This window comes from Salmo trutta, chromosome 34 (genome assembly GCF_901001165.1).
Source record: "Salmo trutta chromosome 34, fSalTru1.1, whole genome shotgun sequence".
NCBI lineage: Eukaryota > Metazoa > Chordata > Actinopteri > Salmoniformes > Salmonidae > Salmo > Salmo trutta.
Window position 1 is genome coordinate 14,507,423 of NC_042990.1, and position 24,651 is coordinate 14,532,073.

The following is a 24,651-nucleotide window of genomic DNA, read 5'->3' on the forward strand; positions in this document are numbered from 1 at the left end:
CAGGTGTGCATTGTCAAAAAGGTAATTTGTGGAATTTCTTTCCTCCTTAATGTGTTTGAGCCAATCAGTTATGTTGTGACAAGGTAGGGGTGGTATACAGAAGATAGCCCTATTTGGTAAAAGACCAAGTCCATATTTTTGCAAGAACAGCTCAAAAAGGCAAAGAGAAATGATATTCCATCATTGCTTTAACACATGAAGGTCAGTCAATCCGGAACATTTCAAAAACTTTGAAAGTTTCTTCAAGTGCAGTCACAAAAACTATCAAACGCTATGATGAAACTGGCTCTCATGAGGACCGCCACAGGAAAGGAAGACCCAGAGTTACCTCTGCTAAGTTCATTAGAGTTAATTGCACCTCAGATTGCAGCCCAAATAAATGATTCACAGAGTTCAAGTAACAGACACATCTCAACATCAACTGTTCAGAGGAGACTGCGTGAATCAGGCCTTCATGGTCAAATTACTGCAAAGAAACCACTACTAAAGGACACCAATAAGAAGGAGAGACTTGCTTGGGCCAAGAAACATGAGCAATGGACATTAGACTGGTAGAAATCTGTCCTTTGGTCTGATGAGTCCAAATTTGAGATTTTTTGTTCCCACTGCTGTGTCTTTGTGAGATGCAGAGTAGGTGAACGGATGATCTCCGCATGTGTGGTTCCCACCGTGAAGCATGGAGGAGGAGTTGTGATGGTGTGGGGGTGCTTTGCTGGTGACACTGTTTGTAATTTATTTTGAATTCAAGGCACACTTAACCAGCATGGCTACCACTGCATTCTGCAGCGATATGCAATCCCATCTGGTTTGCGCTTAGTGGGACTATCATTTATTTTTCAACAGGACAACACACCTCCAGGCTCTGTAAGTCTATTTGACCAAGGAGAGTGTTGGAGTGTTGCATCAGATGCCCTGTCCTCCACAATCACCCGACCTCAATTGAGATGGTTTGGGATGATTTGGACCGCAGAGTGAAGGAAAAGCAGCCAACAAGGTCGCAGCATATGTGTGAAAAGACTGTTGGAATAGCAGTCCAGGTGAATCTGGTTGAGAGAATGCCAAGAGTGTGCAAAGATGTCATCAAGGCAAAGGGTGATTACTTTAAAGAATCTAATAACACTTTTTTGGTTACTACATGATTCCATATGCGTTATGTTCTCCAATCTCCACAGAGGAACTCTAGAGCTCTGTCAGAGTGACCATCGGGTTCTTGGTCACCTGCCTGACTAAGACCCTTCTCCCCCCATTGCTCAGTTTGGCCGGGCAGCCAGCTCTAGGAAGAGTCTTGGTGGTTCCAAACTTCTTCCGTTTAAGAGTGATGGAAGCCACTGTGTTCTTGGGGACCTTAAATTCTGTAGAAATGTTTTGGTACCCTTCCCCAGACCTGTGCCTTGACACAATCCTGTCTCTGAGTTCTATGGACAATTCCCTCGACGTCATGGCTTGGTTTTTGCTCTGACATGCACTGTCAACTGTGGGACTTTTTATAGACAGGTGTGTGCCTTTCCAAATCATGTTTTATCAATTGAATTTACCACAGGTGGACTCCAATGAAGTTGTAGAAACATCTCAAGGATGATCAATGGAAACAGGATGCACCTGAGCTCAATTCTGAGTCCATAGCAATGGGTCTAAATACTTATGTAAATAAGGTATTTCTGTCATTTCTTTTTGAGATTTGCAAAATGTACTAGTTACTAGTTTTCACTTCATCATTGAGGTATTGTGTGTAGATTGCTGAGATTTTTATTTGATCCATTTTAGAATAAGGCTGTAACATATCAAAATGTGGAAAAAGTCAAGGGGTTTGAATACTTTCCGAAGGCACTGTATATACACTGTATATACAAAAGTATGTGGACACCCCTTCAAATTAGTGGATTCAGCTATTTCAGCCACACCCGTTTCTGACAGGTGTATAAAATTGATCACACAGCCATGCAAACATTGGCAGTAGAATGGTCTTGCTGAAGAGCTCAATGACTTTCAACATGGCACCGTCATAGGATGCCACCTTTCCAACAAGTCAGTTCATCTCATTTCTACCCTGCTAGAGCTGCGCCGGTCAACTGTAAGTGCTGTTATTGTGAAGTGGAAACTCTTAGGAGCAACAACAACTCACAGAATGGGACCGCCAAGTGCTGAAGTGCGTGACGCGTAACAACACTTCCTAGTTCCAAACTGCCTCTGGAAGCAACGAGCAGCCACACAAGCCATGCGCAATGCCAAGCGTCAGCTGGAGTGGTGTAAAGCTCAATGCCATTGGACTCTGCAGCAGTGGAAACGCATTCTCTGGAGTGATGAATCACACTTTACCATGTGGCAGTCCAATGGACGAATCCTGGTTTGATGGATGCTAGGGGTACGCTATCTGCCCCAATGCATAGTGCCAACAGTAAAGTTTGGTGGAGGAGGAGTAATGGTCTGGGACTGTTTTTCCTGGTTTGGGCTCCAGTGAAGGGAAATCTTAACACTACAGCATACAATGACATTCTAGACGATTCAGTGCTTTCAACTTTGTGTCAACAGTTTGGGGAAGGCTTTTTCTGTTTCAGCATGACAATGCCCCCTGTGCACACAGCGAGGTTCATACCGAAATGGTTTCGGTGTGGAAGAACTTGACGGGCCTGCACAGAGCCCTGACCTCAACCTCAACGAAACCTTTGGGATGAATTGGAACGCCGACTGCGAGCCAGGCCTAATCGCCGAACATCAGTGCCCGACCTCAGTAATGCTCTTGTGGCTAAATGGAAGTCCACGCAGAAATCTTCCAACATCTTGTGTAAAGCCTTCCCAGAAGAGTGGAGGCTATTATAGCAGCAAAGGGGGACCACCTCCATATTATTGCCCAGTATTTTGGAATAAGATGTTTGACGAGCAGGTGTCCATATACTTTTGACCATGTAATATATATATAAATAAATATAGTGTACAAATCATTAAGAAAACCTTCCTAATATTGAGTTGAACAGCATCAATTCGTTGGGCATGGACTCTACAAGGTATCAAAAGCATTCCACAGGGATGCTGGCCCATGTTGACTCCAATGCTTCCCACAATTGTGTCAAGTTGGCTGGATGTCTTCTGACGAAGAACAGCAAAGGTAATCCAATTTTTCTTATAGTAAATCTGAGTTTGGTGAGGGCCAAACTTGGTGGGTGTCAAATTAGCTAGCCGTGATGGCCGGGCTATGTACTCAGAATATTGCAAAATGTGCTTTCGCCGAAAAGCTATTTTAAAATCTGACACCGCGATTGCATAAAGGAGTTCTGTATCTGTAATTCTTAAAATAATTGTTATGTATTTTGTGAACGTTAATCGTGAGTAATTTAGTAAATTCACAGGAAGTTTGCGGTGGGTATGCTAGTTCTGAACATCACATGCTAATGTAAAAAGCTGTTTTTTGATATAAATATGAACTTGATTGAACAAAACATGCATGTATTGTATAACATAATGTCCTAGGAGTGTCATCTGATGAAGATCATCAAAGGTTAGTGCTGCATTTAGCTGTGGTTTTGGTTTTTGTGACATATATGCTTGCTTTGAAAATGTGTGATTATTTTTGGCAGGGTACTCTCCTGACATAATCTAATGTTTTGCTTTCGCTGTAAAGCCTTTTTCAAATCGGACAATGTGGTTAGATTAACGAGAGTCTTGTCTTTAAAATGGTGTAAAATAGTCATATGTTTGAGAAAATTGAAGTTATAGCATTTTTTACCGTACTTCGAAGCATGTCAAACGCTGTTTAAAATAAATTTTTATGCGATTTTTCTCGTAAAATAGCGATAATATTCCGACCGGGAGTCGTTGTTTTCGTTCAAAGACTGAAAATGTAAACATGGAGTCGTCTCGTGCACGCGCGCCCCCGTCTCATTTTTCTCAGATCGACCACTTACCAAATGCGCTACAGTTTTTCAGCCAGAGACTGCAAAGTCATCATTCAACGTTCTGGCACCTTCTTAGAGCCTATGGGAGCAGTAGAAAGTGTCACGTTACAGCAGAGATCCTTTGTTTTGGATAGAGATGGCAAAGAAGGCCAAGAAATGGTCAGACAGGGTACTTCCTGTACAGAATCTTCTCAGGTTTTGGCCTGCCATTTGAGTTCTGTTATACTCACAGACACCATTCAAACAGTTTTAGAAACGTTGGAGTGTTTTCTATCCAAAGCTAATAATTATATGCATATTCTAGTTTCTGGGCAGGAGTAATAACCAGATTAAATCGGGCACGTTTTTTATCCGGCCGTGAAAATACTGCCCCCTATCCATAACAAGTTAAATCGGGTACGTTTTTTATCTGGCCGTGCAAATACTGCCCCCTAGCCCCAACATAAGTTAATAGTACCACATGTCATGAGCTGTCACTCCTACTCCAGCTTCCCTCTCCAGTGTTCCAGTGCTCAAAGTCGCCAGTCTACTAACCACCGGTCTTGGCACCATCCTTACACACACCTGCTCCCCATCATTATGCACACCTGGACCTCATCATCACCTTGAATACTCTATCTTTATTTTGCCCTCAGTCATTAGGCAATATTGGTTTTGTCTCGTTCAGTGTGCTTCTCCTGTTTTGTTTATTTGTCTTTTATTATTATTAAACTCACCTTTTGCATCCTGACTCCCAGGGAATACATCTTGTCCACATTTTGATTGTATTTTCAGACATGCAACCATTAACATTTGGTTGTAGACGTGCGTGTCCGCATTGTGACCAGATTTCCTGGTCTGTTCGTGGCTGTAAATTATTTGACAGATTTTCTTTCGAAAGAATAATATTTTTTTTTATATCAAGACATATTGATGCCATCAGTCAATTGTGCTACCTGTCAACGATTTTATAGGATGGTATAGTGATGATTTAAATGGTTTCACTGTCCAGATCCATCTACACTTTTGAGATATCCAGGCACAATGTGTGCCTGATTAACTCCAGAGGTGGTAAGAAAGAGCTAATCACAATCAGTAACTATGCATTTTTTTCTTGTCTACACCTGTCTAAAAATCTGGGCACCATCAGAATGTGGACAAGATCAGGACATAAGGATGCATGTTAGCACCAGGTATAAACGGAGATAATGATTTTAGAGGGCAGGATAATGATGATTTAAATTATTTCACTATCCAGATCTGTTTACACTCATAAAATATCCAGACACAAATCGTCCCCAACTGCAGTACCTTCAGAGGTGGTCAGCACAATGTGTCATATAAAGTCTACACCGGTCTAAACATTTTGGCACAATCAGAAAGCACATGAAATCAGATTTTTTGACTTCCGATTTATACCACCTCCATATGTGGATCATATGTGGATCTCAATCCTTATAAAAACCTGATCCTCCATGTGCAACCTCTAAATGGACATTCAAATCAGTTTCTATTTTTCCGCTCCCGAGTGGTGCAGCGGTCTAAGGCACTGCATCTCAGTGCATGAGGCGTCACTACAGTCCCTGGTTCAGGCTGTATCACATACGTGATTGTGAGTCTCATAGGGCGACGCGCACAATTGACCCAGCATCGTCCAGCTTTGGCCAGGGTAGGCCGTCATTGTAAATAGGAATTTGTAATTAACTGACTTGCCTAGTTAAATAAAGGTTAAATTACATGACCTGCCATTACCATGACAATCACCCGAAAATGATAAGGAACAGTGACAGGAATAGACCATAGCGTCTGTGTGCTACATCAGTGTGAATGCGCAGATCTGATATGGGCCGCATGTAAAATTGAGTGTGGACAGTCAGATTGAATATGGAAAGACAATCACAGTACAATTAATGTACTGTGAAGAGTTTGTATAATTGGGAGCAAAGGGAAATCACATGGCTGTCCCCTGAATCTACAAATAGTTTACATTTGAAAGGCCCAGTGCATTCAAAATTCTTGTATCTTTTGTACAACAGTACATGAAATGATCACTGTCAAAGTATGAGAAAAAATCTGTGTTATTTCCCGAAAGTTGCTGGTTGAAAATACAGGCTGTTTCGTTGCTCAGTTGGTGGATTGCGCAGATGCAGTTGCCTCTCCCTCGCATGCATGCATCACCTAGGACTGTCACACCCTGATCTGTTTCACCTGTCTTTGTGATTGTCTCCACCCCCTCCAGGTGTCACCCATCTTCCCCATTATCCCCTGTGTATTTATACCTGTGTTTTCTGTCTGTCTGTGCCAGTTTGTCTTGTTTGTTCAAGCCGACTGGTGGTTTGTCTCAGCACCTGCTTTTCCCCCAGGCTCTCTTTCCCCCCCCCACCCTCCTGTTTTTTTACCCTGTCCTGTCTCTGAGCCCGCCTGCCTGCCCACTCTACCTGAGCCTGCCTGCCGTCCTGTACCTTTCCCACTCTTCTCTGGACTATTTATCCCTGTCTATTTGCCTGCCCCTTTGGGATTATTAAACTATTGGTTACCCCGACGTGGTCTGCATCTGGGTCTTACCTTCATATCTGATAGTGCGAACTGGCCATGACTGACCCAGCAGACCCGGACCAGCTGCGCAACGCCATCTCCTCCCAAGGAGCCTCCATTGGTAGCCACGAGGAATTGCTTCGTGGGCTGATGGAGGGGGTACAAACATTGGCTGAGTGCCATGACTGGGCGTTGGACATGCTGCAGGAGCAATTCCGTGGATTGTGTGTGGGGGGGCAGCCTGCCATGGTGGGAACCCCACCGCCCCCGAGTAACTCGACGGTTAGCAGTGCCGCCCCACCGGCCACTGACCTTCCCGGGAGCCCCGCTTACCTCCACCCGGAATGCTTTAATGGAGAGCCGAGCAACTGTGGGGCATTTTTAGCTTAGTGTGCCCTCATTTTTGAGCTTCAGCCCTCCTCCTTCCCCTTGGATCACTCCAAAATAGCCTGCCTCATTATGCTGATGTCTGGAAGGGCTCTCACCTGGGCTACTGCCGTATGGGAACAGCAGCTGGCCAAGTACGTGAACCTGGGGGGGTTCGTGGGAGAGGTGAGGAAGGTTTTTGATGCCCCGTTTTCTGGGAGAGAAGCTGCCCGGAAGCTAATCCAGCTGAGAGTGCGTGGAACCCGGAAGCATTATTCGACATGTTCCTGCATGGTGTCTTGGAGGAGAATAAGGATGAGCTTGCGGCTCGGGAGTTACCCACAGATCTTGACTATCTCATTGCTTTGAACATCCGCATCGATGGGCGATTGCGGGAACGATGGATGGACAGGGAATTTGATGTCACTCGCTCGTCCAGGGATTCCACCTCGCCACCGAGCCATCCTGGAATCCCGATGGTCCCATGGCTGAGACCACCCGAGGTTTCCCGTCCTTCCTCGAGAGTCACCGAAGAGGACAGAGGCACTGTTTCCCGAGACTATGCAACTAGGCAGAGCTGGGCTGTCGCCAGTGGACCGGCAACACAGGATCAGCACAAGGAGCTGTCTGTATTGCGACTTTTGGTCATTTTGTGTCATTGTGTCCGGTAAAAGACCAGGCTCACTGGTAGGAGCGAGTACTGTGGTGGGTCTTATGGAGAACGTTTCTGCCTCCCTTACTCACACCCCTTTCCATGTCATTCTGCTGTGGGGGAACCAGTCCAAATCTTTCTGGGTCCTCATTGACTCTGGGGCCGATGAGCACTTTCTGGACACCACACTGGCTTCCGAGCTGAACATCCCCACTCGGCACCTCTCCATTCCCATGGATGTTAGAGCGCTGGATGGTCGCTCTATAGGTCAGGTCACCCTTAACACCATTCCCATCAACCTACGTGTGTCAGGGAATCACAGCAAGACCATTCAGTTCCTGCTCATCAAGTCCCCTCAGTTTCCCGTGGTGTTGGGATTCTCTTGGCTCCAGCGACACAATCCACCCGTCAACTGGTCTATGCGTTCTGCCACGCCGTTGTCTGAAATCGGCGCATCCAGCCCTGGGACGTCTTCCGAGGGCCTCGGAGGTGGCTCCGGACCTCTCTGTCATTCCCGCGGAGTACCAGGCTCTCCAGGAGGTGTTCAGCAAGGCACGGGCCACTTCCCTTCTGCCGCACCGGCCCTATGACTGCAGGATTGACCTTCTCCCTGTCACCATGCCGCCCCGGGGACGTCTGTACTCAGTCGGGACCAGAGACTAAGGCTATGGAGAACAACATTGGGAACTGCCTAGCTACAGGATTTATCCGTCCCTCCTCCTCTCCAGCTGGTGCAGGGTTCTTCTTAGAGAAGGACAAGACCCTGTGCCCGTGCATTGACTACTGGGCACTCAATGACATCACTGGGAAGAACCGTTACCACTTATTTCCTCAGCTTTCGAGCCGCTCCAGAGGGCCACGGTCTTCTCCATGCTGGATCTAAAAAACGCCTATCACCTGGTGTGGATACGTGTCATGTCCTGACCATAGTAAGATTTTATTTTCTATGGTAGAGTAGGTCAGGGCGTGACAGGGTGTGTTTTATGTTTTGTATATCTATATTTAGGATCTAGTTTTCTATGTTTTTGTTTTTGGGATGATCTCCAATTAGAGGCAGCTGGTCCTCGTTGTCTCTAATTGGAGATCAAACTTAAGTAGGGTTTTTTTTTCACCTGTGTTTGTGGGTAGTTGTCTTTTGTTTAGTTTATGTACCTGAAAGAACTGTGCGCTTTCGTTTTCTCTTTGTTCTTTTTTCTTTAGTGTTTTGAGTTAAAATAAATATTCATCATGAGCAATCAACATGCTGCGCTTTGGTCCACTCTCTACTACAGCCGTTACAATATGAGAGGGGGACGAGTGGAAGACCGCTTTCAACACGGCCAGCAGACACTGTTCATGCCCTTTGGACTCACCAACGTCCCTGCCGTGTTCCAGGCTCTAGTGAACGATGTTCTCCGCGACATGCTGAACCTCTTCATCTACATTGATGATATCCTCGTCTTCTCCTGCTCCCCCCAGGAAAACATGCTCCATGTCCGACAGGTTATCCAGCGCCTTCTGGAGAACCAGTTGTTTTTCAAGGCTGAAAAGTGAGTTCCATTGCTCAACCATTCCCTTTCTGGGCTACATCATCTCTGCTGGGAGTGTCCAGATGGACCCCGAGAAGGTGAAAGTGGTGGTGGATTGGCCTACGTGCAGCTGCAATGTTTCCTGGGGTTCGCTAACTTTTATCGCCGCTTTCTCCGGGGTTACAGCACCCTGACCTCCCTGCTATCTGCCCTCACCTCTACCAAGGTTCCGTTCACGTGGTCCACGGCCGCTGACCGGGTGTTCCAGAACCTTAAACACTGCTTCACCACGGCCCCGATCCTGGTTCATCCAGACCCTTCCAGTCAGTTCGTGGTGGAGGCCGACGCTTTGAATTTTTTAAAATGCTAATATGGTTTTGAACACTATAGGGTTACAAGCCTGATAGCTGTACTTTTATGGTTGACACAGCTTGTTGGCCATTATCCAATCGGGCATTTCTCAACGAGTTCACGTGAACAGGTATTTACAACTTCACAATTAGTAAATTTCCACCTCCCACTTGGAGTTCAAGGATGATAGACGCGTTTCCCACTAGTAGTTACCAGTTAGAGGGCCATTGAAATAGATATTATTTGTTACCCAGAAATTATTTGATATTGAGAATGTCTGCACTGGGCCTTTTTAATGAAATAAAGTACTTCTCAATGACAATAAGACAAGGTCTCAATTTCGCTATCATGTATGTTTGTAAACAGTCTTTCAACATCACTTGCAATTGCTGAATTGTATTTGTTTCCCTGTAAGCTGTCTATGGTTGGTTTTGTTAACCTGGCCATCATCACCAACTGCTAATTCAGCATTTTTGATAACCTGAACTCTGCTTTCACTTTCACTTGCTTCTACCTTTTTTTTTTTTCCTATGGCGTAATTCTTCAAAAACCCTGAAGATATCTAAATTGCCGCTAATTGTTGGTCAACAATTTACTATAGGACAGTATACAGATAAGGCATTCATAACACCTTTATGAAGACAATCATGAGACCTTTGTGAATTTTGAAGGATTATTCATAACAACCTTAATACATTTATTCAACAACATTCATAAGGAGATTTCAAATTAAAACTCTTAAAGGTGTTATGAATACCTTACCCTGTAGAGCAAAGTGTTACCAATTTTTGCGTATAGCATGTTCAAATAATTCTAACAGGATTTCTGCAGACATATTATTTCTCCAGTTAATATTGATTTGAAAGGCTTTTATTACATGTTAAATTGTATGATAAAGAAACAGGTGCTGTATTGCAAACTTTCAAATATAGTGAGTTAATAGCTTAAATCAGCAGGGGAAATGACAAAAATCTAAAATAAAATTTCTGTGTATATAGATGATTATGTACATATTCGTATTCATTCCTTTACACTTGTGTGTATAAGGCAGTTGTTGTGAATTGTTAGGTTACATTACTTGGTAGATATTACTGCATGGTCAGAACTAGAAGAACAAGCATTTCGCTACACTCGCATTAACATCTGCTAACCATGTGTATGTGACAAATACATTTGATTTGATTTTGATTTGATTAAATTAGAGATGATAATTTTAGTCGGTGGACAGCAGAGGTTGATGGCACATAAATTACATAAATGCATAATATACCAGCTCAGCTGTAGCTTTGACTAAAATGAGAAATACTGTATAATATTAAAAAGTAGTATTAAAAAGTAGTACATTGGGGAAACACATGTGACCTATTAACCCTATCAAGAACAATGCAATTTTGTAATAAAATATAAGCAAGTCCGTGTTTGATCTTCTCAAAAGTAATGGTGTATGGATTACATAAAAAATATATTATTTGTTGTGATGATGAGCAGATATAGATGATTGGCTGTTATTTTGATGGTCTTGTCAACTCAGAAGAGGCTGTTTCTTGTGGTGTACTGTACGTTGTAAGCTCTGTGTCTGTGCCAGCGTCTCCTTAAAGCTGCACAGCCGCCACATAGCATGCACTGCAAAACAAAAATGGAGAATCAAATCATTGCAGAGATTTAGCATATTGTTTTATTAAATACTCTGTAAAATATGTAAACAGTATACACAGTACACAAGTGAACACAAGCCTATACGTACACATAGCAGGATCCACAGGGGTACCAGAATGATAGCGATGCCACAAGGGATGATAATGGCCAGAGCCCAGCCAGGAAAACCTCCATCACTTGTGGTATTGAAAGTAGTGGTCAGCAAAAGGGTAGGAAGTGGTGTGGTGCTGGTAGTTGTTGTTGGGGCAACAATGGTTGTCAGGAGACCTAGAATACAAAGTGAACAATATTTAGGGGTTATTATAAACTTGTGATATCTAAAATTGTTTTCACATTTGTGTGTCATACACAAGTTGTTACATGCAGTTTGATCAAAAAAGCATAGCAATCACGACCAATGACAACAAAATCAGCGTACCTGAGACTTTTATAACTTCCCCTAGAAAGGCACTAGGGAGGTTGACATCTTTCTCTTTGTATACATACGTCACGTTTGCCATGATTTGATTGCCAACAACACTGTAAAGATAAAAATGGGTTCCTTTGAGAGTTGAACTGTGGAATGTGTGAACAAGACCTGTTCATGGAAATAATGCTTATATCAGATCATAAAAATCATATGTAGTACTGATCCACAACTGGAACATATACAACACATGCTCCCTCCATCCTGTTTAGCCGTACAGACAGCAGCTGTATGAAATCAGCAGAAATTCTTTTGAGTGCAGTTAAGAAAACTGGGTTGTTTTGGGAGGGCTTGAAGTTGTACTCACCTAAATTTGGCGTTGGGAAAGTCAAATTGTTTGCCGTTTGGTTCACTGAGAATATCATGGAGCTAAAAGGAGACAAAATCAAGTTCTCAATTATTATGATGATCTGACAGGACCATGGATGGTTATGGATTTCATGTCCAAGTTTTTAGATGTATTATGGCCAAATAATATGTCCCAAAAACATTCCTGTTTGATTCTGGTGAACTTTACAGTACAATATCCTAGATTGAGTAATCTAGTACAAAAAAGTATCTTACTAGGTTGTTAATCAAATCCTGTATCTGGCTGTAGGTATCATTGGTGAAAGTGAGTCTAGCACTTCGAAGCAGTCTCTCCTCCATGGATACATTGGTTATTTTGAAACCAAGATCAACAGCAAATGAAGTATCTGCAAGTTCTGTGAGCACAAAAAAAACATCACTATATTAATTTTATTTAACCTTTATTTAACTGGGCAAATCAATTAAGAACAAATTCTTATTTACAATTTACTATAGATGCAGACAAAATTAACTGTTATAATTTATGAGTTTCAACAAAGCTGATTCTGTGTGTTGAAAAGCCACATTTAAGAAGTATTTAGAAAGTGGGAGCAGTTAATTGTTTACTTATTAATAAACATAATTATTCTAAGCAGACTTAATTGTCTTGAATTTTAGGAGGAAATATTTTTTTCAAAGTTTTTAAAAGCATACTTCATGATATAAGCCTAATTTGTTCAACTCACTGATATAAGTTGCATTCTGGAGCGTGGCTTGAGTGTTTCTTTGAATTTTGAAGGTCCTGAATTGATGAGACAGTTCCTTGTCGACGGCACCAAGGACATCATCCTCAGTGGGGACTGCTGTGTTGAGCTGGAACTCTAGTCTTACAAAAACCACCACTGTGCCAAATCTGAGTAAAAATGATAATAGATTTGTACGTTTTGTATGCTTTTATGAAAGCATTAGTGGTTAATGGCGGAGATACATTGTTCTTTGTTGCAAGGCTTCCTTGATTGACAATAAAGTGTTAATTAGATTGTATGAAACAATTATATTAAATTATTTTGCTTACCTAGTTGATGCCACTGAAGCCATAGAAGCTGAGGTAAAAGTTTCTGTTGTGGTTGTCGAGGTAGGAAGTGCAATTATGGTTGTACTTGTAGGAGCCACAGTTGTTGTAGTATTAGCTGCAGTTGTCGTAGGGGATGTTGTTGTTGTCGTAGGTGCTACAGTTGTTGTAAAAGGAGTTTCAGTTGTGGTTGCAGTAAGGAATGCAGTAGTAGTTGTGGAAGCAGCTACAGTTGTTGCTGTAGGAGCTGCTGCAAATGTGGTGGTCGTGGGACCTACAGTTGTTGAAGTGGAAGCTGCAATTGTGGGGGACATAGGAGCTACAGTTGTGATTTCTATAGGAGCTTCAGTTGTGGTTGTCGTAGGAGGAAAAATGGTAATAGGACCTGCATTTGAGATTGATGTAGTAGTTGCTGAACTTGTGGTTGTGGAAGCATCTGCAGTTGTTGTTGTAGGAGATGCTACAGTTGTAGTTGAAGTTGCAATTGTGGGGGGCATAGGAGCTACAGTTGTGATGTCTGTAGGAGCTTCATTTGTGGTTGTGGTTGGAGTTAAATTGGTAGTAGAACCTGCAGTTGAGATTGACATTGTAGGAGCTACTGTTGTTGTGGTGGATGTTGTTGTGGTTGTCATAGGTGATACAGTTGTGGTTGTCGAAGGAAGTAAAATGGTAGTTGGACCTGCAGTTGTGAATGACGTAGTGGGTGCTGAAGTTGTAGAGGTTGTAGGAGCAAGAGTTGTTGTTGTAGAAGCTGCAGTTGTGATTGGCATTGTTGGAGCTACAGTTGAAGTATTAGCTGCAGTTGTCGCAGGGACTGTTGTTGCTGATGTTGTTGGTGCTACAGTTGTTGTAGAAGGAGCTTCAGTTGTGGTTGCAGTAGGAGCTGCAGTAGTAGTTGTGGAAGCAGTTACAGTTATTGTTGTAAGAGCTGCTGCAGTTGTAGTGGTCGTGGGACCTACAGTTGTTGAAGTAGAAGCTGCAATTGTGAGGGACATAGGAGCTACAGTTGTGATTTCTGTAGGAGTTTCAGTTGTGGTTGTCGTAGGAGGTAAAATGGTATTAGGACCTGCAGTTGTGATTGAAGTAGTAGGTGCTGCACTTGTGGTTGTGGAAGCATCTGCAGTTGTTGTTGTGGGAGATGCTACAGTTGTAGTTGAAGTTGAAGTTGCAATTGTGGGGGGCATAGGAGCTACAGTTGTGATGTCTGTAGGAGCTTCATTTGTGGTTGTGGTTGGAGTTAAATTGGTAGTAGAACCTGCAGTTGAGATTGACATTGTAGGAGCTACTGTTGTTTTGGTGGATGTTGTTGTGGTTGTCATAGGTGATACAGTTGTGGTTGTCAAAGGAGGTAAAATGGTAGTTGGACCTGCAGTTGTGAAGGACGTAGTGGCTGCTGAAGTTGTAGGAGCAAGAGTTGTTGGTGTAGGAGCTGCAGTTGTGATTGGCATTGTTGGAGCTACAGTTGAAGTATTAGCTGCAGTTGTCGCAGGGACTGTTGTTGCTGATGTTGTTGGTGCTACAGTTGTAGTCGAAGGAGCTTCAGTTGTGGTTTCAGTAGGGAGTGCAGTAGTTGTTGTGGAAGCAGCTACAGTTATTGTTGTAGGAGCTGCTGCAGTTGTAGTGTTCGTGGGAGCTACAGTTGTTGAAGTAGAAGCTGCAATTGTGGGGGTTATAGGAGCTACAGTTGTGAATTCTGTAGGAGCTTCAGTTGTGGTTGTCGTAGGAGGTAAAATGGTAGTAGGACCTGCAGTTGTGATTGATGTAGTAGGTGCTGAACTTGTGGTTATGGAAGCATCTGCAGTTGTTGTTGTTGCAGATGCTACAGTTGTAGTTGAAGTTGCAATTGTGGGGGGCATAGGAGCTACAGTTGTGATGTCTGTAGGAGCTTCATTTGTGGTTGTGGTTGGAGTTAAATTGGTAGTAGAACCTGCAGTTGAGATTGACATTGTAGGAGCTACTGTTGTTGTGGTGGATGTTGTTGTGGTTGTCATAGGTGATACAGTTGTGGTTGTCGAAGGAGGTAAAATGGTAGTTGGACCTGCAGTTGTGAATGACGTAGTGGATGCTGAAGTTGTAGGAGCAAGAGTTGTTGGTGTAGGAGCTGCAGTTGTGATTGGCATTGTTGGAGCTACAGTTGAAGTATTAGCTGCAGTTGTTGCGGGGACTGTTGTTGCTGATGTTGTTGGTGCTACAGTTGTAGTCGAAGGAGCTTCAGTTGTGGTTGCAGTAGGGAATGCAGTAGTTGTTGTGGAAGCAGCTACAGTTATTGTTGTAGGAGCTGCTGCAGTTGTAGTGTTCGTGGGAGCTACAGTTGTTGAAGTAGAAGCTGCAATTGTGGGGGTTATAGGAGCTACAGTTGTGATTTCTGTAGGAGCTTCAGTTGTGGTTGTCGTAGGAGGTAATATGGCAGTAGGACCTGCAGTTGTGATTGATGTAGTAGGTGCTGAACTTGTGGTTATGGAAGCATCTGCAGTTGTTGTTGTAGCAGATGCTACAGTTGTAGTTGAAGTTGCAATTGTGGGGGGCATAGGAGCTACAGTTGTGATGTCTGTAGGAGCTTCATTTTTGGTTGTGGTTGGAGTTAAATTGGTAGTAGAACCTGCAGTTGAGATTGCCATTGTAGGAGCTACTGTTGTTGTGGTGGATGTTGTTGTGGTTGTCATAGGTGATACAGTTGTGGTTGTCGAAGGAAGTAATATGGTAGTTGGACCTGCAGTTGGGAATGATGTAGTGGGTGCTGAAGTTGTAGAGGTTGTAGGAGCAAGAGTTGTTGGTGTAGGAGCTGCAGTTGTGATTGGCATTGTTGGAGCTACAGTTGAAGTATTAGCTGCAGTTGTCGCAGGGACTGTTGTTGCTGATGTTGTTGGTGCTACAGTTGTAGTCGAAGGAGCTTCAGTTGTGGTTGCAGTAGGGGATGCAGTAATTGTTGTGGAAGCAGCTACAGTTATTGTTGTAGGAGCTGCTGCAGTTGTAGTGTTCGTGGGAGCTACAGTTGTTGAAGTAGAAGCTGCAATTGTGGGGGTTATAGGAGCTACAGTTGTGATTTCTGTAGGAGCTTCAGTTGTGGTTGTCGTAGGAGGTAAAATGGTATTAGGACCTGCAGTTGTGATTGAAGTAGTAGGTGCTGCACTTGTGGTTGCGGAAGCATCTGCAGTTGTTGTTGTGGGAGATGCTACAGTTATAGTTGAAGTTGCAATTGTGTGGGGCATCTGAGCTACAGTTGTGATGTCTGTAGGAGCTTTATTTGTGGTTGTGGTTGGAGTTATATTGGTAGTAGAACCTGCAGTTGAGATTGCCATTGTAGGAGCTACTGTTGTTGTGGTGGATGTTGTTGTGGTTGTCATAGGTGATACAGTTGTGGTTGTCGAAGGAAGTAAAATGGTAGTTGGACCTGCAGTTGTGAATGACGTAGTGGGTGCTGAAGTTGTAGAGGTTGTAGGAGCAAGAGTTGTTGTTGTAGGAGCTGCAGTTGTGATTGGCATTGTTGGAGCTACAGTTGAAGTATTAGCTGCAGTTGTCGCAGGGACTGTTGTTGCTGATGTTGTTGGTGCTACAGTTGTAGTCGAAGGAGCTTCAGTTGTGGTTGCAGTAGGGGATGCAGTAATTGTTGTGGAAGCAGCTACAGTTATTGTTGTAGGAGCTGTTGCAGTTGTAGTGTTCGTGGGAGCTACAGTTGCTGAAGTAGAAGCTGCAATTGTGGGGGTTATTGGAGCTACAGTTGTGATTTCTGTAGGAGCTTCAGTTCTGGTTGTCGTAGGAGGTAATATGGTAGTAGGACCTGCAGTTGTGATTGATGTAGTAGGTGCTGAACTTGTGGTTATGGAAGCATCTGCAGTTGTTGTTGTAGCAGATGCTACAGTTGTAGTTGCAATTGTGGGGGGCATAGGAGCTACAGTTGTGATGTCTGTAGGAGCTTCATTTGTGGTTGTGGTTGGAGTTAAATTGGTAGTAGAACCTGCAGTTGACATTGTAGGAGCTACTGTTGTTGTGGTGGATGTTGTTGTGGTTGTCATAGGTGATACAGTTGTGGTTGTCGAAGGAAGTAAAATGGTAGTTGGACCTGCAGTTGTGAATGACGTAGTGGGTGCTGAAGTTGTAGAGGTTGTAGGAGCAAGAGTTGTTGGTGTAGGAGCTGCAGTTGTGATTGGCATTGTTGGAGCTACAGTTGAAGTATTAGCTGCAGTTGTCGCAGGGACTGTTGTTGGTGCTACAGTTGTAGTCGAAGAAGCTTCAGTTGTGGTTGCAGTAGGGGATGCAGTAGTTGTTGTGGAAGCAGCTACAGTTATTGTTGTAGGAGCTGCTGCAGTTGTAGTGTTCGTGGGAGCTACCGTTGTTGAAGTAGAAGCTGCAATTGTGGGGGTTATAGGAGCTACAGTTGTGATTTCTGTAGGAGCTTCAGTTGTGGTTGTCGTAGGAGGTAATATGGTAGTAGGACCTGCAGTTGTGATTGATGTAGTAAGTGCTGAACTTGTGGTTATGGAAGCATCTGCAGTTGTTGTTGTAGCAGATGCTACAGTTGTAGTTGAAGTTGCAATTGTGGGGGGCATAGGAGCTACAGTTGTGATGTCTGTAGGAGCTTCATTTGTGGTTGTGGATGGAGTTAAATTGGTAGTAGAACCTGCAGTTGAGATTGACATTGTAGGAGCTTCTGTTGTTGTGGTGGATGTTGTTGTGGTTGTCATAGGTGATACAGTTGTGGTTGTCGAAGGAAGTAAAATGGTAGTTGGACCTGCAGTTGTGAATGACGTAGTGGATGCTGAAGTTGTAGGAGCAGGAGTTGTTGGTGTAGGAGCTGCAGTTGTGATTGGCTTTGTTGGAGCTACAGTTGAAGTATTAGCTGCAGTTGTCGCAGGGACTGTTGTTGCTGATGTTGTTGGTGCTACAGTTGTAGTCGAAGGAGCTTCAGTTGTGGTTGCAGTAGGGAATGCAGTAGTTGTTGTGGAAGCAGCTACAGTTATTGTTGTAGGAGCTGCTGCAGTTGTAGTGTTCGTGGGAGCTACAGTTGTTGAAGTAGAAGCTTCAATTGTGGGAGTTATAGGAGCTACAGTTGTGATTTCTGTAGGAGCTTCAGTTGTGGTTGTCGTAGGAGGTAATATGGTAGTAGGACCTGCAGTTGTGATTGATGTAGTAGGTGCTGAACTTGTGGTTATGGATGCATCTGCAGTTGTTGTTGTAGCAGATGCTACAGTTGTAGTTGAAGTTGCAATTGTGGGGGGCATAGGAGCTACAGTTGTGATGTCTGTAGGAGCTTCATTTGTGGTTGTGGTTGGAGTTAAATTGGTAGTAGAACCTGCAGTTGAGATTGACATTGTAGGAGCTACTGTTGTTGTGGTGGATGTTGTTGTGGTTGTCATAGGTGATACAGTTGTAGTTGTCGAAGGAGGTAAAAGGGTAGTTGGACCTGCAGTTGTGAATGACGTAGTGGGTGCTGAAGTTGTAGAGGTTGTAGGAGCAAGAGTTGTTGGTGTAGGAGCTGCAGTTGTGATTGGCTTTGTTGGAGCTACAGTTGAAGTATTAGCTGCAGTTGTCGCAGGGACTGTTGTTGCTGATGTTGTTGGTGCTACAGTTGTAGTCGAAAGAGCTTCAGTTGTGGTTGCAGTAAGGGATGCAGTAGTTGTTGTGGAAGTAGCTACAGTTATTGTTGTAGGAGCTGCTGCAGTTGTAGTGTTCGTGGGAGCTACAGTTGTTGAAGTAGAAGCTGCAAGTGTGGGGGTTATAGGAGCTACAGTTGTGATTTCTGTAGGAGCTTCAGTTGTGGTTGTCGTAGGAGGTAAAATGGTAGTAGGACCTGCAGTTGTGATTGATGTAGTAGGTGTTGAACTTGTGGTTAAGGATGCATCTGCAGTTGTTGTTGTTGCAGATGCTACAGTTGTAGTTGAAGTTGCAATTGTGGGGGGCATAGGAGCTACAGTTGTGATGTCTGTAGGAGCTTCATTTGTTGTTGGAGTTAAATTGGTAGTAGAACCTGCAGTTGAGATTGACATTGTAGGAGCTACTGTTGTTGTGGTGGATGTTGTTGTGGTTGTCATAGGTGATACAGTTGTGGTTGTCGAAGGAGGTAAAATGGTAGTTGGACCTGCAGTTGTGAATGACGTAGTGGATGCTGAAGTTGTAGGAGCAAGAGTTGTTGGTGTAGGAGCTGCAGTTGTGATTGGCTTTGTTGGAGCTACAGTTGAAGTATTAGCTGCAGTTGTTGCAGGGACTGTTGTTGCTGATGTTGTTGGTGCTACAGTTGTAGTCGAAGGAGCTTCAGTTGTGGTTGCAGTAGGGAATGCAGTAGATGTTGTGGAAGCAGCTACAGTTATTGTTGTAGGAGCTGCTGCAGTTGTAGTGTTCGTGGGAGCTACAGTTGTTGAAGTAGAAGCTGCAATTGTGGGGGTTATAGGAGCTACAGTTGTGATTTCTGTAGGAGCTTCAGTTGTGGTTGTCGTAGGAGGTAATATGGTAGTAGGACCTGCAGTTGTGATTGATGTAGTAGGTGCTGAACTTGTGGTTATGGAAGCATCTGCAGTTGTTGTTGTGGGAGATGCTACAGTTGTAGTTGAAGTTGCAATTGTGGGGGGCATAGGAGCTACAGTTGTGATGTCTGTAGGAGCTTCATTTGTGGTTGTGGTTGGAGTTAAATTGGTAGTAGAACCTGCAGTTGAGATTGCCATTGTAGGAGCTACTGTTGTTGTGGTGGATGTTGTTGTGGTTGTCATAGGTGATACAGTTGTAGTTGTCGAAGGAGGTAAAATGGTAGTTGGACCTGCAGTTGTGAATGACGTAGTGGGTGCTGAAGTTGTAGAGGTTGTAGGAGCAAGAGTTGTTGGTGTAGGAGCTGCAGTTGTGATTGGCATTGTTGGAGCTACAGTTGAAGTATTAGCTGCAGTTGTCGCAGGGACTGTTGTTGCTGATGTTGTTGGTGCTACAGTTGTAGTCGAAGGAGCTTCAGTTGTGGTTGCAGTAAGGGATGCAGTAGTTGTTGTGGAAGCAGCTACAGTTATTGTTGTAGGAGCTGCTGCAGTTGTAGTGTTCGTGGGAGCTACAGTTGTTGAAGTAGAAGCTGCAAGTGTGGGGGTTATAGGAGCTACAGTTGTGATTTCTGTAGGAGCTTCAGTTGTGGTTGTCGTAGGAGGTAAAATGGTAGTAGGACCTGCAGTTGTGATTGATGTAGTAGGTGTTGAACTTGTGGTTATGGATGCATCTGCAGTTGTTGTTGTTGCAGATGCTACAGTTGTAGTTGAAGTTGCAATTGTGGGGGGCATAGGAGCTACAGTTGTGATGTCTGTAGGAGCTTCATTTGTGGTTGGAGTTAAATTGGTAGTAGAACCTGCAGTTGAGATTGACATTGTAGGAGCTACTGTTGTTGTGGTGGATGTTGTTGTGGTTGTCATAGGTGATACAGTTGTGGTTGTCGAAGGAAGTAAAATGGTAGTTGGACCTGCAGTTGTGATTGAAGTAGTAGGTGCTACACTTTTGGTTGTGGAAGCATCTGCAGTTGTTGTTGTAGCAGATGCTACAGTTGTAGTTGAAGTTGCAATTGTGGGGGGCATAGGAGCTACAGTTGTGATGTCTGTAGGAGCTTCATTTGTGGTTGTGGTTGGAGTTAAATTGGTAGTAGAACCTGCAGTTGAGATTGACATTGTAGGAGCTACTGTTGTTGTGGTGGATGTTGTTGTGGTTGTCATAGGTGATACAGTTGTGGTTGTCGAAGGAAGTAAAATGGTAGTTGGACCTGCAGTTGTGAATGACGTAGTGGGTGCTGAAGTTGTAGAGGTTGTAGGAGCAAGAGTTGTTGGTGTAGGAGCTGCAGTTGTGATTGGCATTGTTGGAGCTACAGTTGAAGTATTAGCTGCAGTTGTCGCAGGGACTGTTGTTGCTGATGTTGTTGGTGCTACAGTTGTAGTCGAAGGAGCTTCAGTTGTGGTTGCAGTAGGGGATGCAGTAGTTGTTGTGGAAGCAGCTACAGTTATTGTTGTAGGAGCTGCTGCAGTTGTAGTGTTCGTGGGAGCTACAGTTGTTGAAGTAGAAGCTGCAATTGTGGGGGTTATAGGAGCTACAGTTGTGATTTCTGTAGGAGCTTCAGTTGTGGTTGTCGTAGGAGGTAATATGGTAGTAGGACCTGCAGTTGTGATTGATGTAGTAGGTGCTGAAGTTGTAGGAGCAAGAGTTGTTGGTGTAGGAGCTGCAGTTGTGATTGGCTTTGTTGGAGCTACAGTTGAAGTATTAGCTGCAGTTGTCGCAGGGACTGTTGTTGCTGATGTTGTTGGTGCTACAGTTGTAGTCGAAGGAGCTTCAGTTGTGGTTGCAGTAGGGAATGCAGTAGTTGTTGTGGAAGCAGCTACAGTTATTGTTGTAGGAGCTGCTGCAGTTGTAGTGTTCGTGGGAGCTACAGTTGTTGAAGTAGAAGCTTCAATTGTGGGATTTATAGGAGCTACAGTTGTGATTTCTGTAGGAGCTTCAGTTGTGGTTGTCGTAGTAGGTAATATGGTAGTAGGACCTGCAGTTGTGATTGATGTAGTAGGTGCTGAACTTGTGGTTATGGATGCATCTGCAGTTGTTGTTGTAGCAGATGCTACAGTTGTAGTTGAAGTTGCAATTGTGGGGGGCATAGGAGCTACAGTTGTGATGTCTGTAGGAGCTTCATTTGTGGTTGTGGTTGGAGTTAAATTGGTAGTAGAACCTGCAGTTGAGATTGACATTGTAGGAGCTACTGTTGTTGTGGTGGATGTTGTTGTGGTTGTCATAGGTGATACAGTTGTAGTTGTCGAAGGAGGTAAAATGGTAGTTGGACCTGCAGTTGTGAATGACGTAGTGGGTGCTGAAGTTGTAGAGGTTGTAGGAGCAATTGTTGTTGGTGTAGGAGCTGCAGTTGTGATTGGCTTTGTTGGAGCTACAGTTGAAGTATTAGCTGCAGTTGTCGCAGGGACTGTTGTTGCTGATGTTGTTGGTGCTACAGTTGTAGTCGAAGGAGCTTCTGTTGTGGTTGCAGTAAGGGATGCAGTAGTTGTTGTGGAAGTAGCTACAGTTATTGTTGTAGGAGCTGCTGCAGTTGTAGTGTTCGTGGGAGCTACAGTTGTTAAAGTAGAAGCTGCAAGTGTGGGGGTTATAGGAGCTACAGTTGTGATTTCTGTAGGAGCTTCATTTGTGGTTGTCGTAGGAGGTAAAATGGTAGTAGGACCTGCAGTTGTGATTGATGTAGTAGGTGTTGAACTTGTGGTTAAGGATGCATCTGCAGTTGTTGTTGTTGCAGATGCTACAGTTGTAGTTGAAGTTGCAATTGTGGGGGGCATAGGAGCTACAGTTGTGATGTCTGTAGGAGCTTCATTTGTGGTTGGAGTTAAATTGGTAGTAGAACCTGCAGTTGAGATTGACATTGTAGGAGCTACTGTTGTTGTGGTGGATGTTGTTGTGGTTGTCATAGGTGATACAGTTGTGGTTGTCGAAGGAGGTAAAATGGTAGTTGGACCTGCAGTTGTGAATGACGTAGTGGATGCTGAAGTTGTAGGAGCAAGAGTTGTTGGTGTAGGAGCTGCAGTTGTGATTGGCTTTGTTGGAGCTACAGTTGAAGTATTAGCTGCAGTTGTAGCAGGGACTGTTGTTGCTGATGTTGTTGGTGCTACAGTTGTAGTCGAAGGAGCTTCAGTTGTGGTTGCAGTAGGGAATGCAGTAGATGTTGTGGAAGCAGCTACAGTTATTGTTGTAGGAGCTGCTGCAGTTGTAGTGTTCGTGGGAGCTACAGTTGTTGAAGTAGAAGCTGCAATTGTGGGGGTTATAGGAGCTACAGTTGTGATTTCTGTAGGAGCTTCAGTTGTGGTTGTCGTAGGAGGTAATATGGTAGTAGGACCTGCAGTTGTGATTGATGTAGTAGGTGCTGAACTTGTGGTTATGGAAGCATCTGCAGTTGTTGTTGTGGGAGATGCTACAGTTGTAGTTGAAGTTGCAATTGTGGGGGGCATAGGAGCTACAGTTGTGATGTCTGTAGGAGCTTCATTTGTGGTTGTGGTTGGAGTTAAATTGGTAGTAGAACCTGCAGTTGAGATTGCCATTGTAGGAGCTACTGTTGTTGTGGTGGATGTTGTTGTGGTTGTCATAGGTGATACAGTTGTAGTTGTCGAAGGAGGTAAAATGGTAGTTGGACCTGCAGTTGTGAATGACGTAGTGGGTGCTGAAGTTGTAGAGGTTGTAGGAGCAAGAGTTGTTGGTGTAGGAGCTGCAGTTGTGATTGGCATTGTTGGTGCTACAGTTGAAGTATTAGCTGCTATTGTCGCAGGGACTGTTGTTGCTGATGTTGTTGGTGCTACAGTTGTAGTCGAAGGAGCTTCAGTTGTGGCTGCAGTAGGGGATGCAGTAGTTGTTGTGGAAGCAGCTACAGTTATTGTTGTAGGAGCTGCTGCAGTTGTAGTGTTCGTGGGAGCTACAGTTGTTGAAGTAGAAGCTGCAATTGTGGGGGTTATAGGAGCTACAGTTGTGATTTCTGTAGGAGCTTCAGTTGTGGTTGTCGTAGGAGGTAATATGGTAGTAGGACCTGCAGTTGTGATTGATGTAGTAGGTGCTGAACTTGTGGTTATGGAAGCATCTGCAGTTGTTGTTGTGGGAGATGCTACAGTTGTAGTTGAAGTTGCAATTGTGGGGGGCATAGGAGCTACAGTTGTGATGTCTGTAGGAGCTTCATTTGTGGTTGTGGTTGGAGTTAAATTGGTAGTAGAACCTGCAGTTGAGATTGACATTGTAGGAGCTACTGTTGTTGTGGTGGATGTTGTTGTGGTTGTCATAGGTGATACAGTTGTGGTTGTCGAAGGAAGTAAAATGGTAGTTGGACCTGCAGTTGTGAATGACGTAGTGGGTGCTGAAGTTGTAGAGGTTGTAGGAGCAAGAGTTGTTGGTGTAGGAGCTGCAGTTGTGATTGGCTTTGTTGGAGCTACAGTTGAAGTATTAGCTGCAGTTGTCGCAGGGACTGTTGTTGCTGATGTTGTTGGTGCTACAGTTGTAGTCGAAGGAGCTTCAGTTGTGGTTGCAGTAGGGGATGCAGTAGTTGTTGTGGAAGCAGCTACAGTTATTGTTGTAGGAGCTGCTGCAGTTGTAGTGTTCGTGGGAGCTACAGTTGTTGAAGTAGAAGCTGCAATTGTGGGGGTTATAGGAGCTACAGTTGTGATTTCTGTAGGAGCTTCAGTTGTGGTTGTCGTAGGAGGTAATATGGTAGTAGGACCTGCAGTTGTGATTGATGTAGTAGGTGCTAAACTTGTGGTTATGGAAGCATCTGCAGTTGTTGTTGTAGCAGATGCTACAGTTGTAGTTGAAGTTGCAATTGTGGGGGGCATAGGAGGTACAGTTGTGATGTCTGTAGGAGCTTCATTTGTGGTTGTGGATGGAGTTAAATTGGTAGTAGAACCTGCAGTTGAGATTGACATTGTAGGAGCTTCTGTTGTTGTGGTGGATGTTGTTGTGGTTGTCATAGGTGATACAGTTGTGGTTGTCGAAGGAAGTAAAATGGTAGTTGGACCTGCAGTTGTGAATGACGTAGTGGATGCTGAAGTTGTAGGAGCAAGAGTTGTTGGTGTAGGAGCTGCAGTTGTGATTGGCTTTGTTGGAGCTTCAGTTGAAGTATTAGCTGCAGTTGTCGCAGGGACTGTTGTTGCTGATGTTGTTGGTGCTACAGTTGTAGTCGAAGAAGCTTCAGTTGTGGTTGCAGTAGGGGATGCAGTAGTTGTTGTGGAAGCAGCTACAGTTATTGTTGTAGGAGCTGCTGCAGTTGTAGTGTTCGTGGGAGCTACAGTTGTTGAAGTAGAAGCTTCAATTGTGGGAGTTATAGGAGCTACAGTTGTGATTTCCGTAGGAGCTTCAGTTGTGGTTGTCGTAGGAGGTAATATGGTAGTAGGACCTGCAGTTGTGATTGATGTAGTAGG

The 24,651-nt window shown here is 44.0% G+C and overlaps 1 protein-coding gene across 1 annotated transcript; it reads right to left on the reverse strand.

Moving 5' to 3' along the window:
* Window positions 1-10,135: 10,135 nt before the first annotated feature.
* LOC115173160 (mucin-2-like) lies at window positions 10,136-24,101 on the reverse strand. The gene is made up of 15 exons (XM_029731087.1): window positions 24,076-24,101; window positions 23,457-23,594; window positions 22,776-22,985; window positions 22,104-22,241; window positions 21,460-21,611; window positions 20,481-21,155; window positions 19,365-20,186; window positions 17,382-18,698; window positions 12,767-16,718; window positions 12,438-12,604; window positions 11,968-12,107; window positions 11,711-11,772; window positions 11,356-11,456; window positions 11,026-11,204; window positions 10,136-10,904 (listed from the first exon to the last, which is right to left on the reverse strand). Exons 1-15 carry the CDS (start codon window positions 24,099-24,101, stop codon window positions 10,809-10,811), a joined length of 8,175 nt encoding a protein of 2,724 aa, XP_029586947.1. The 3' UTR covers window positions 10,136-10,808.
* Between the last annotated feature and the right edge of the window lie 550 nt (window positions 24,102-24,651).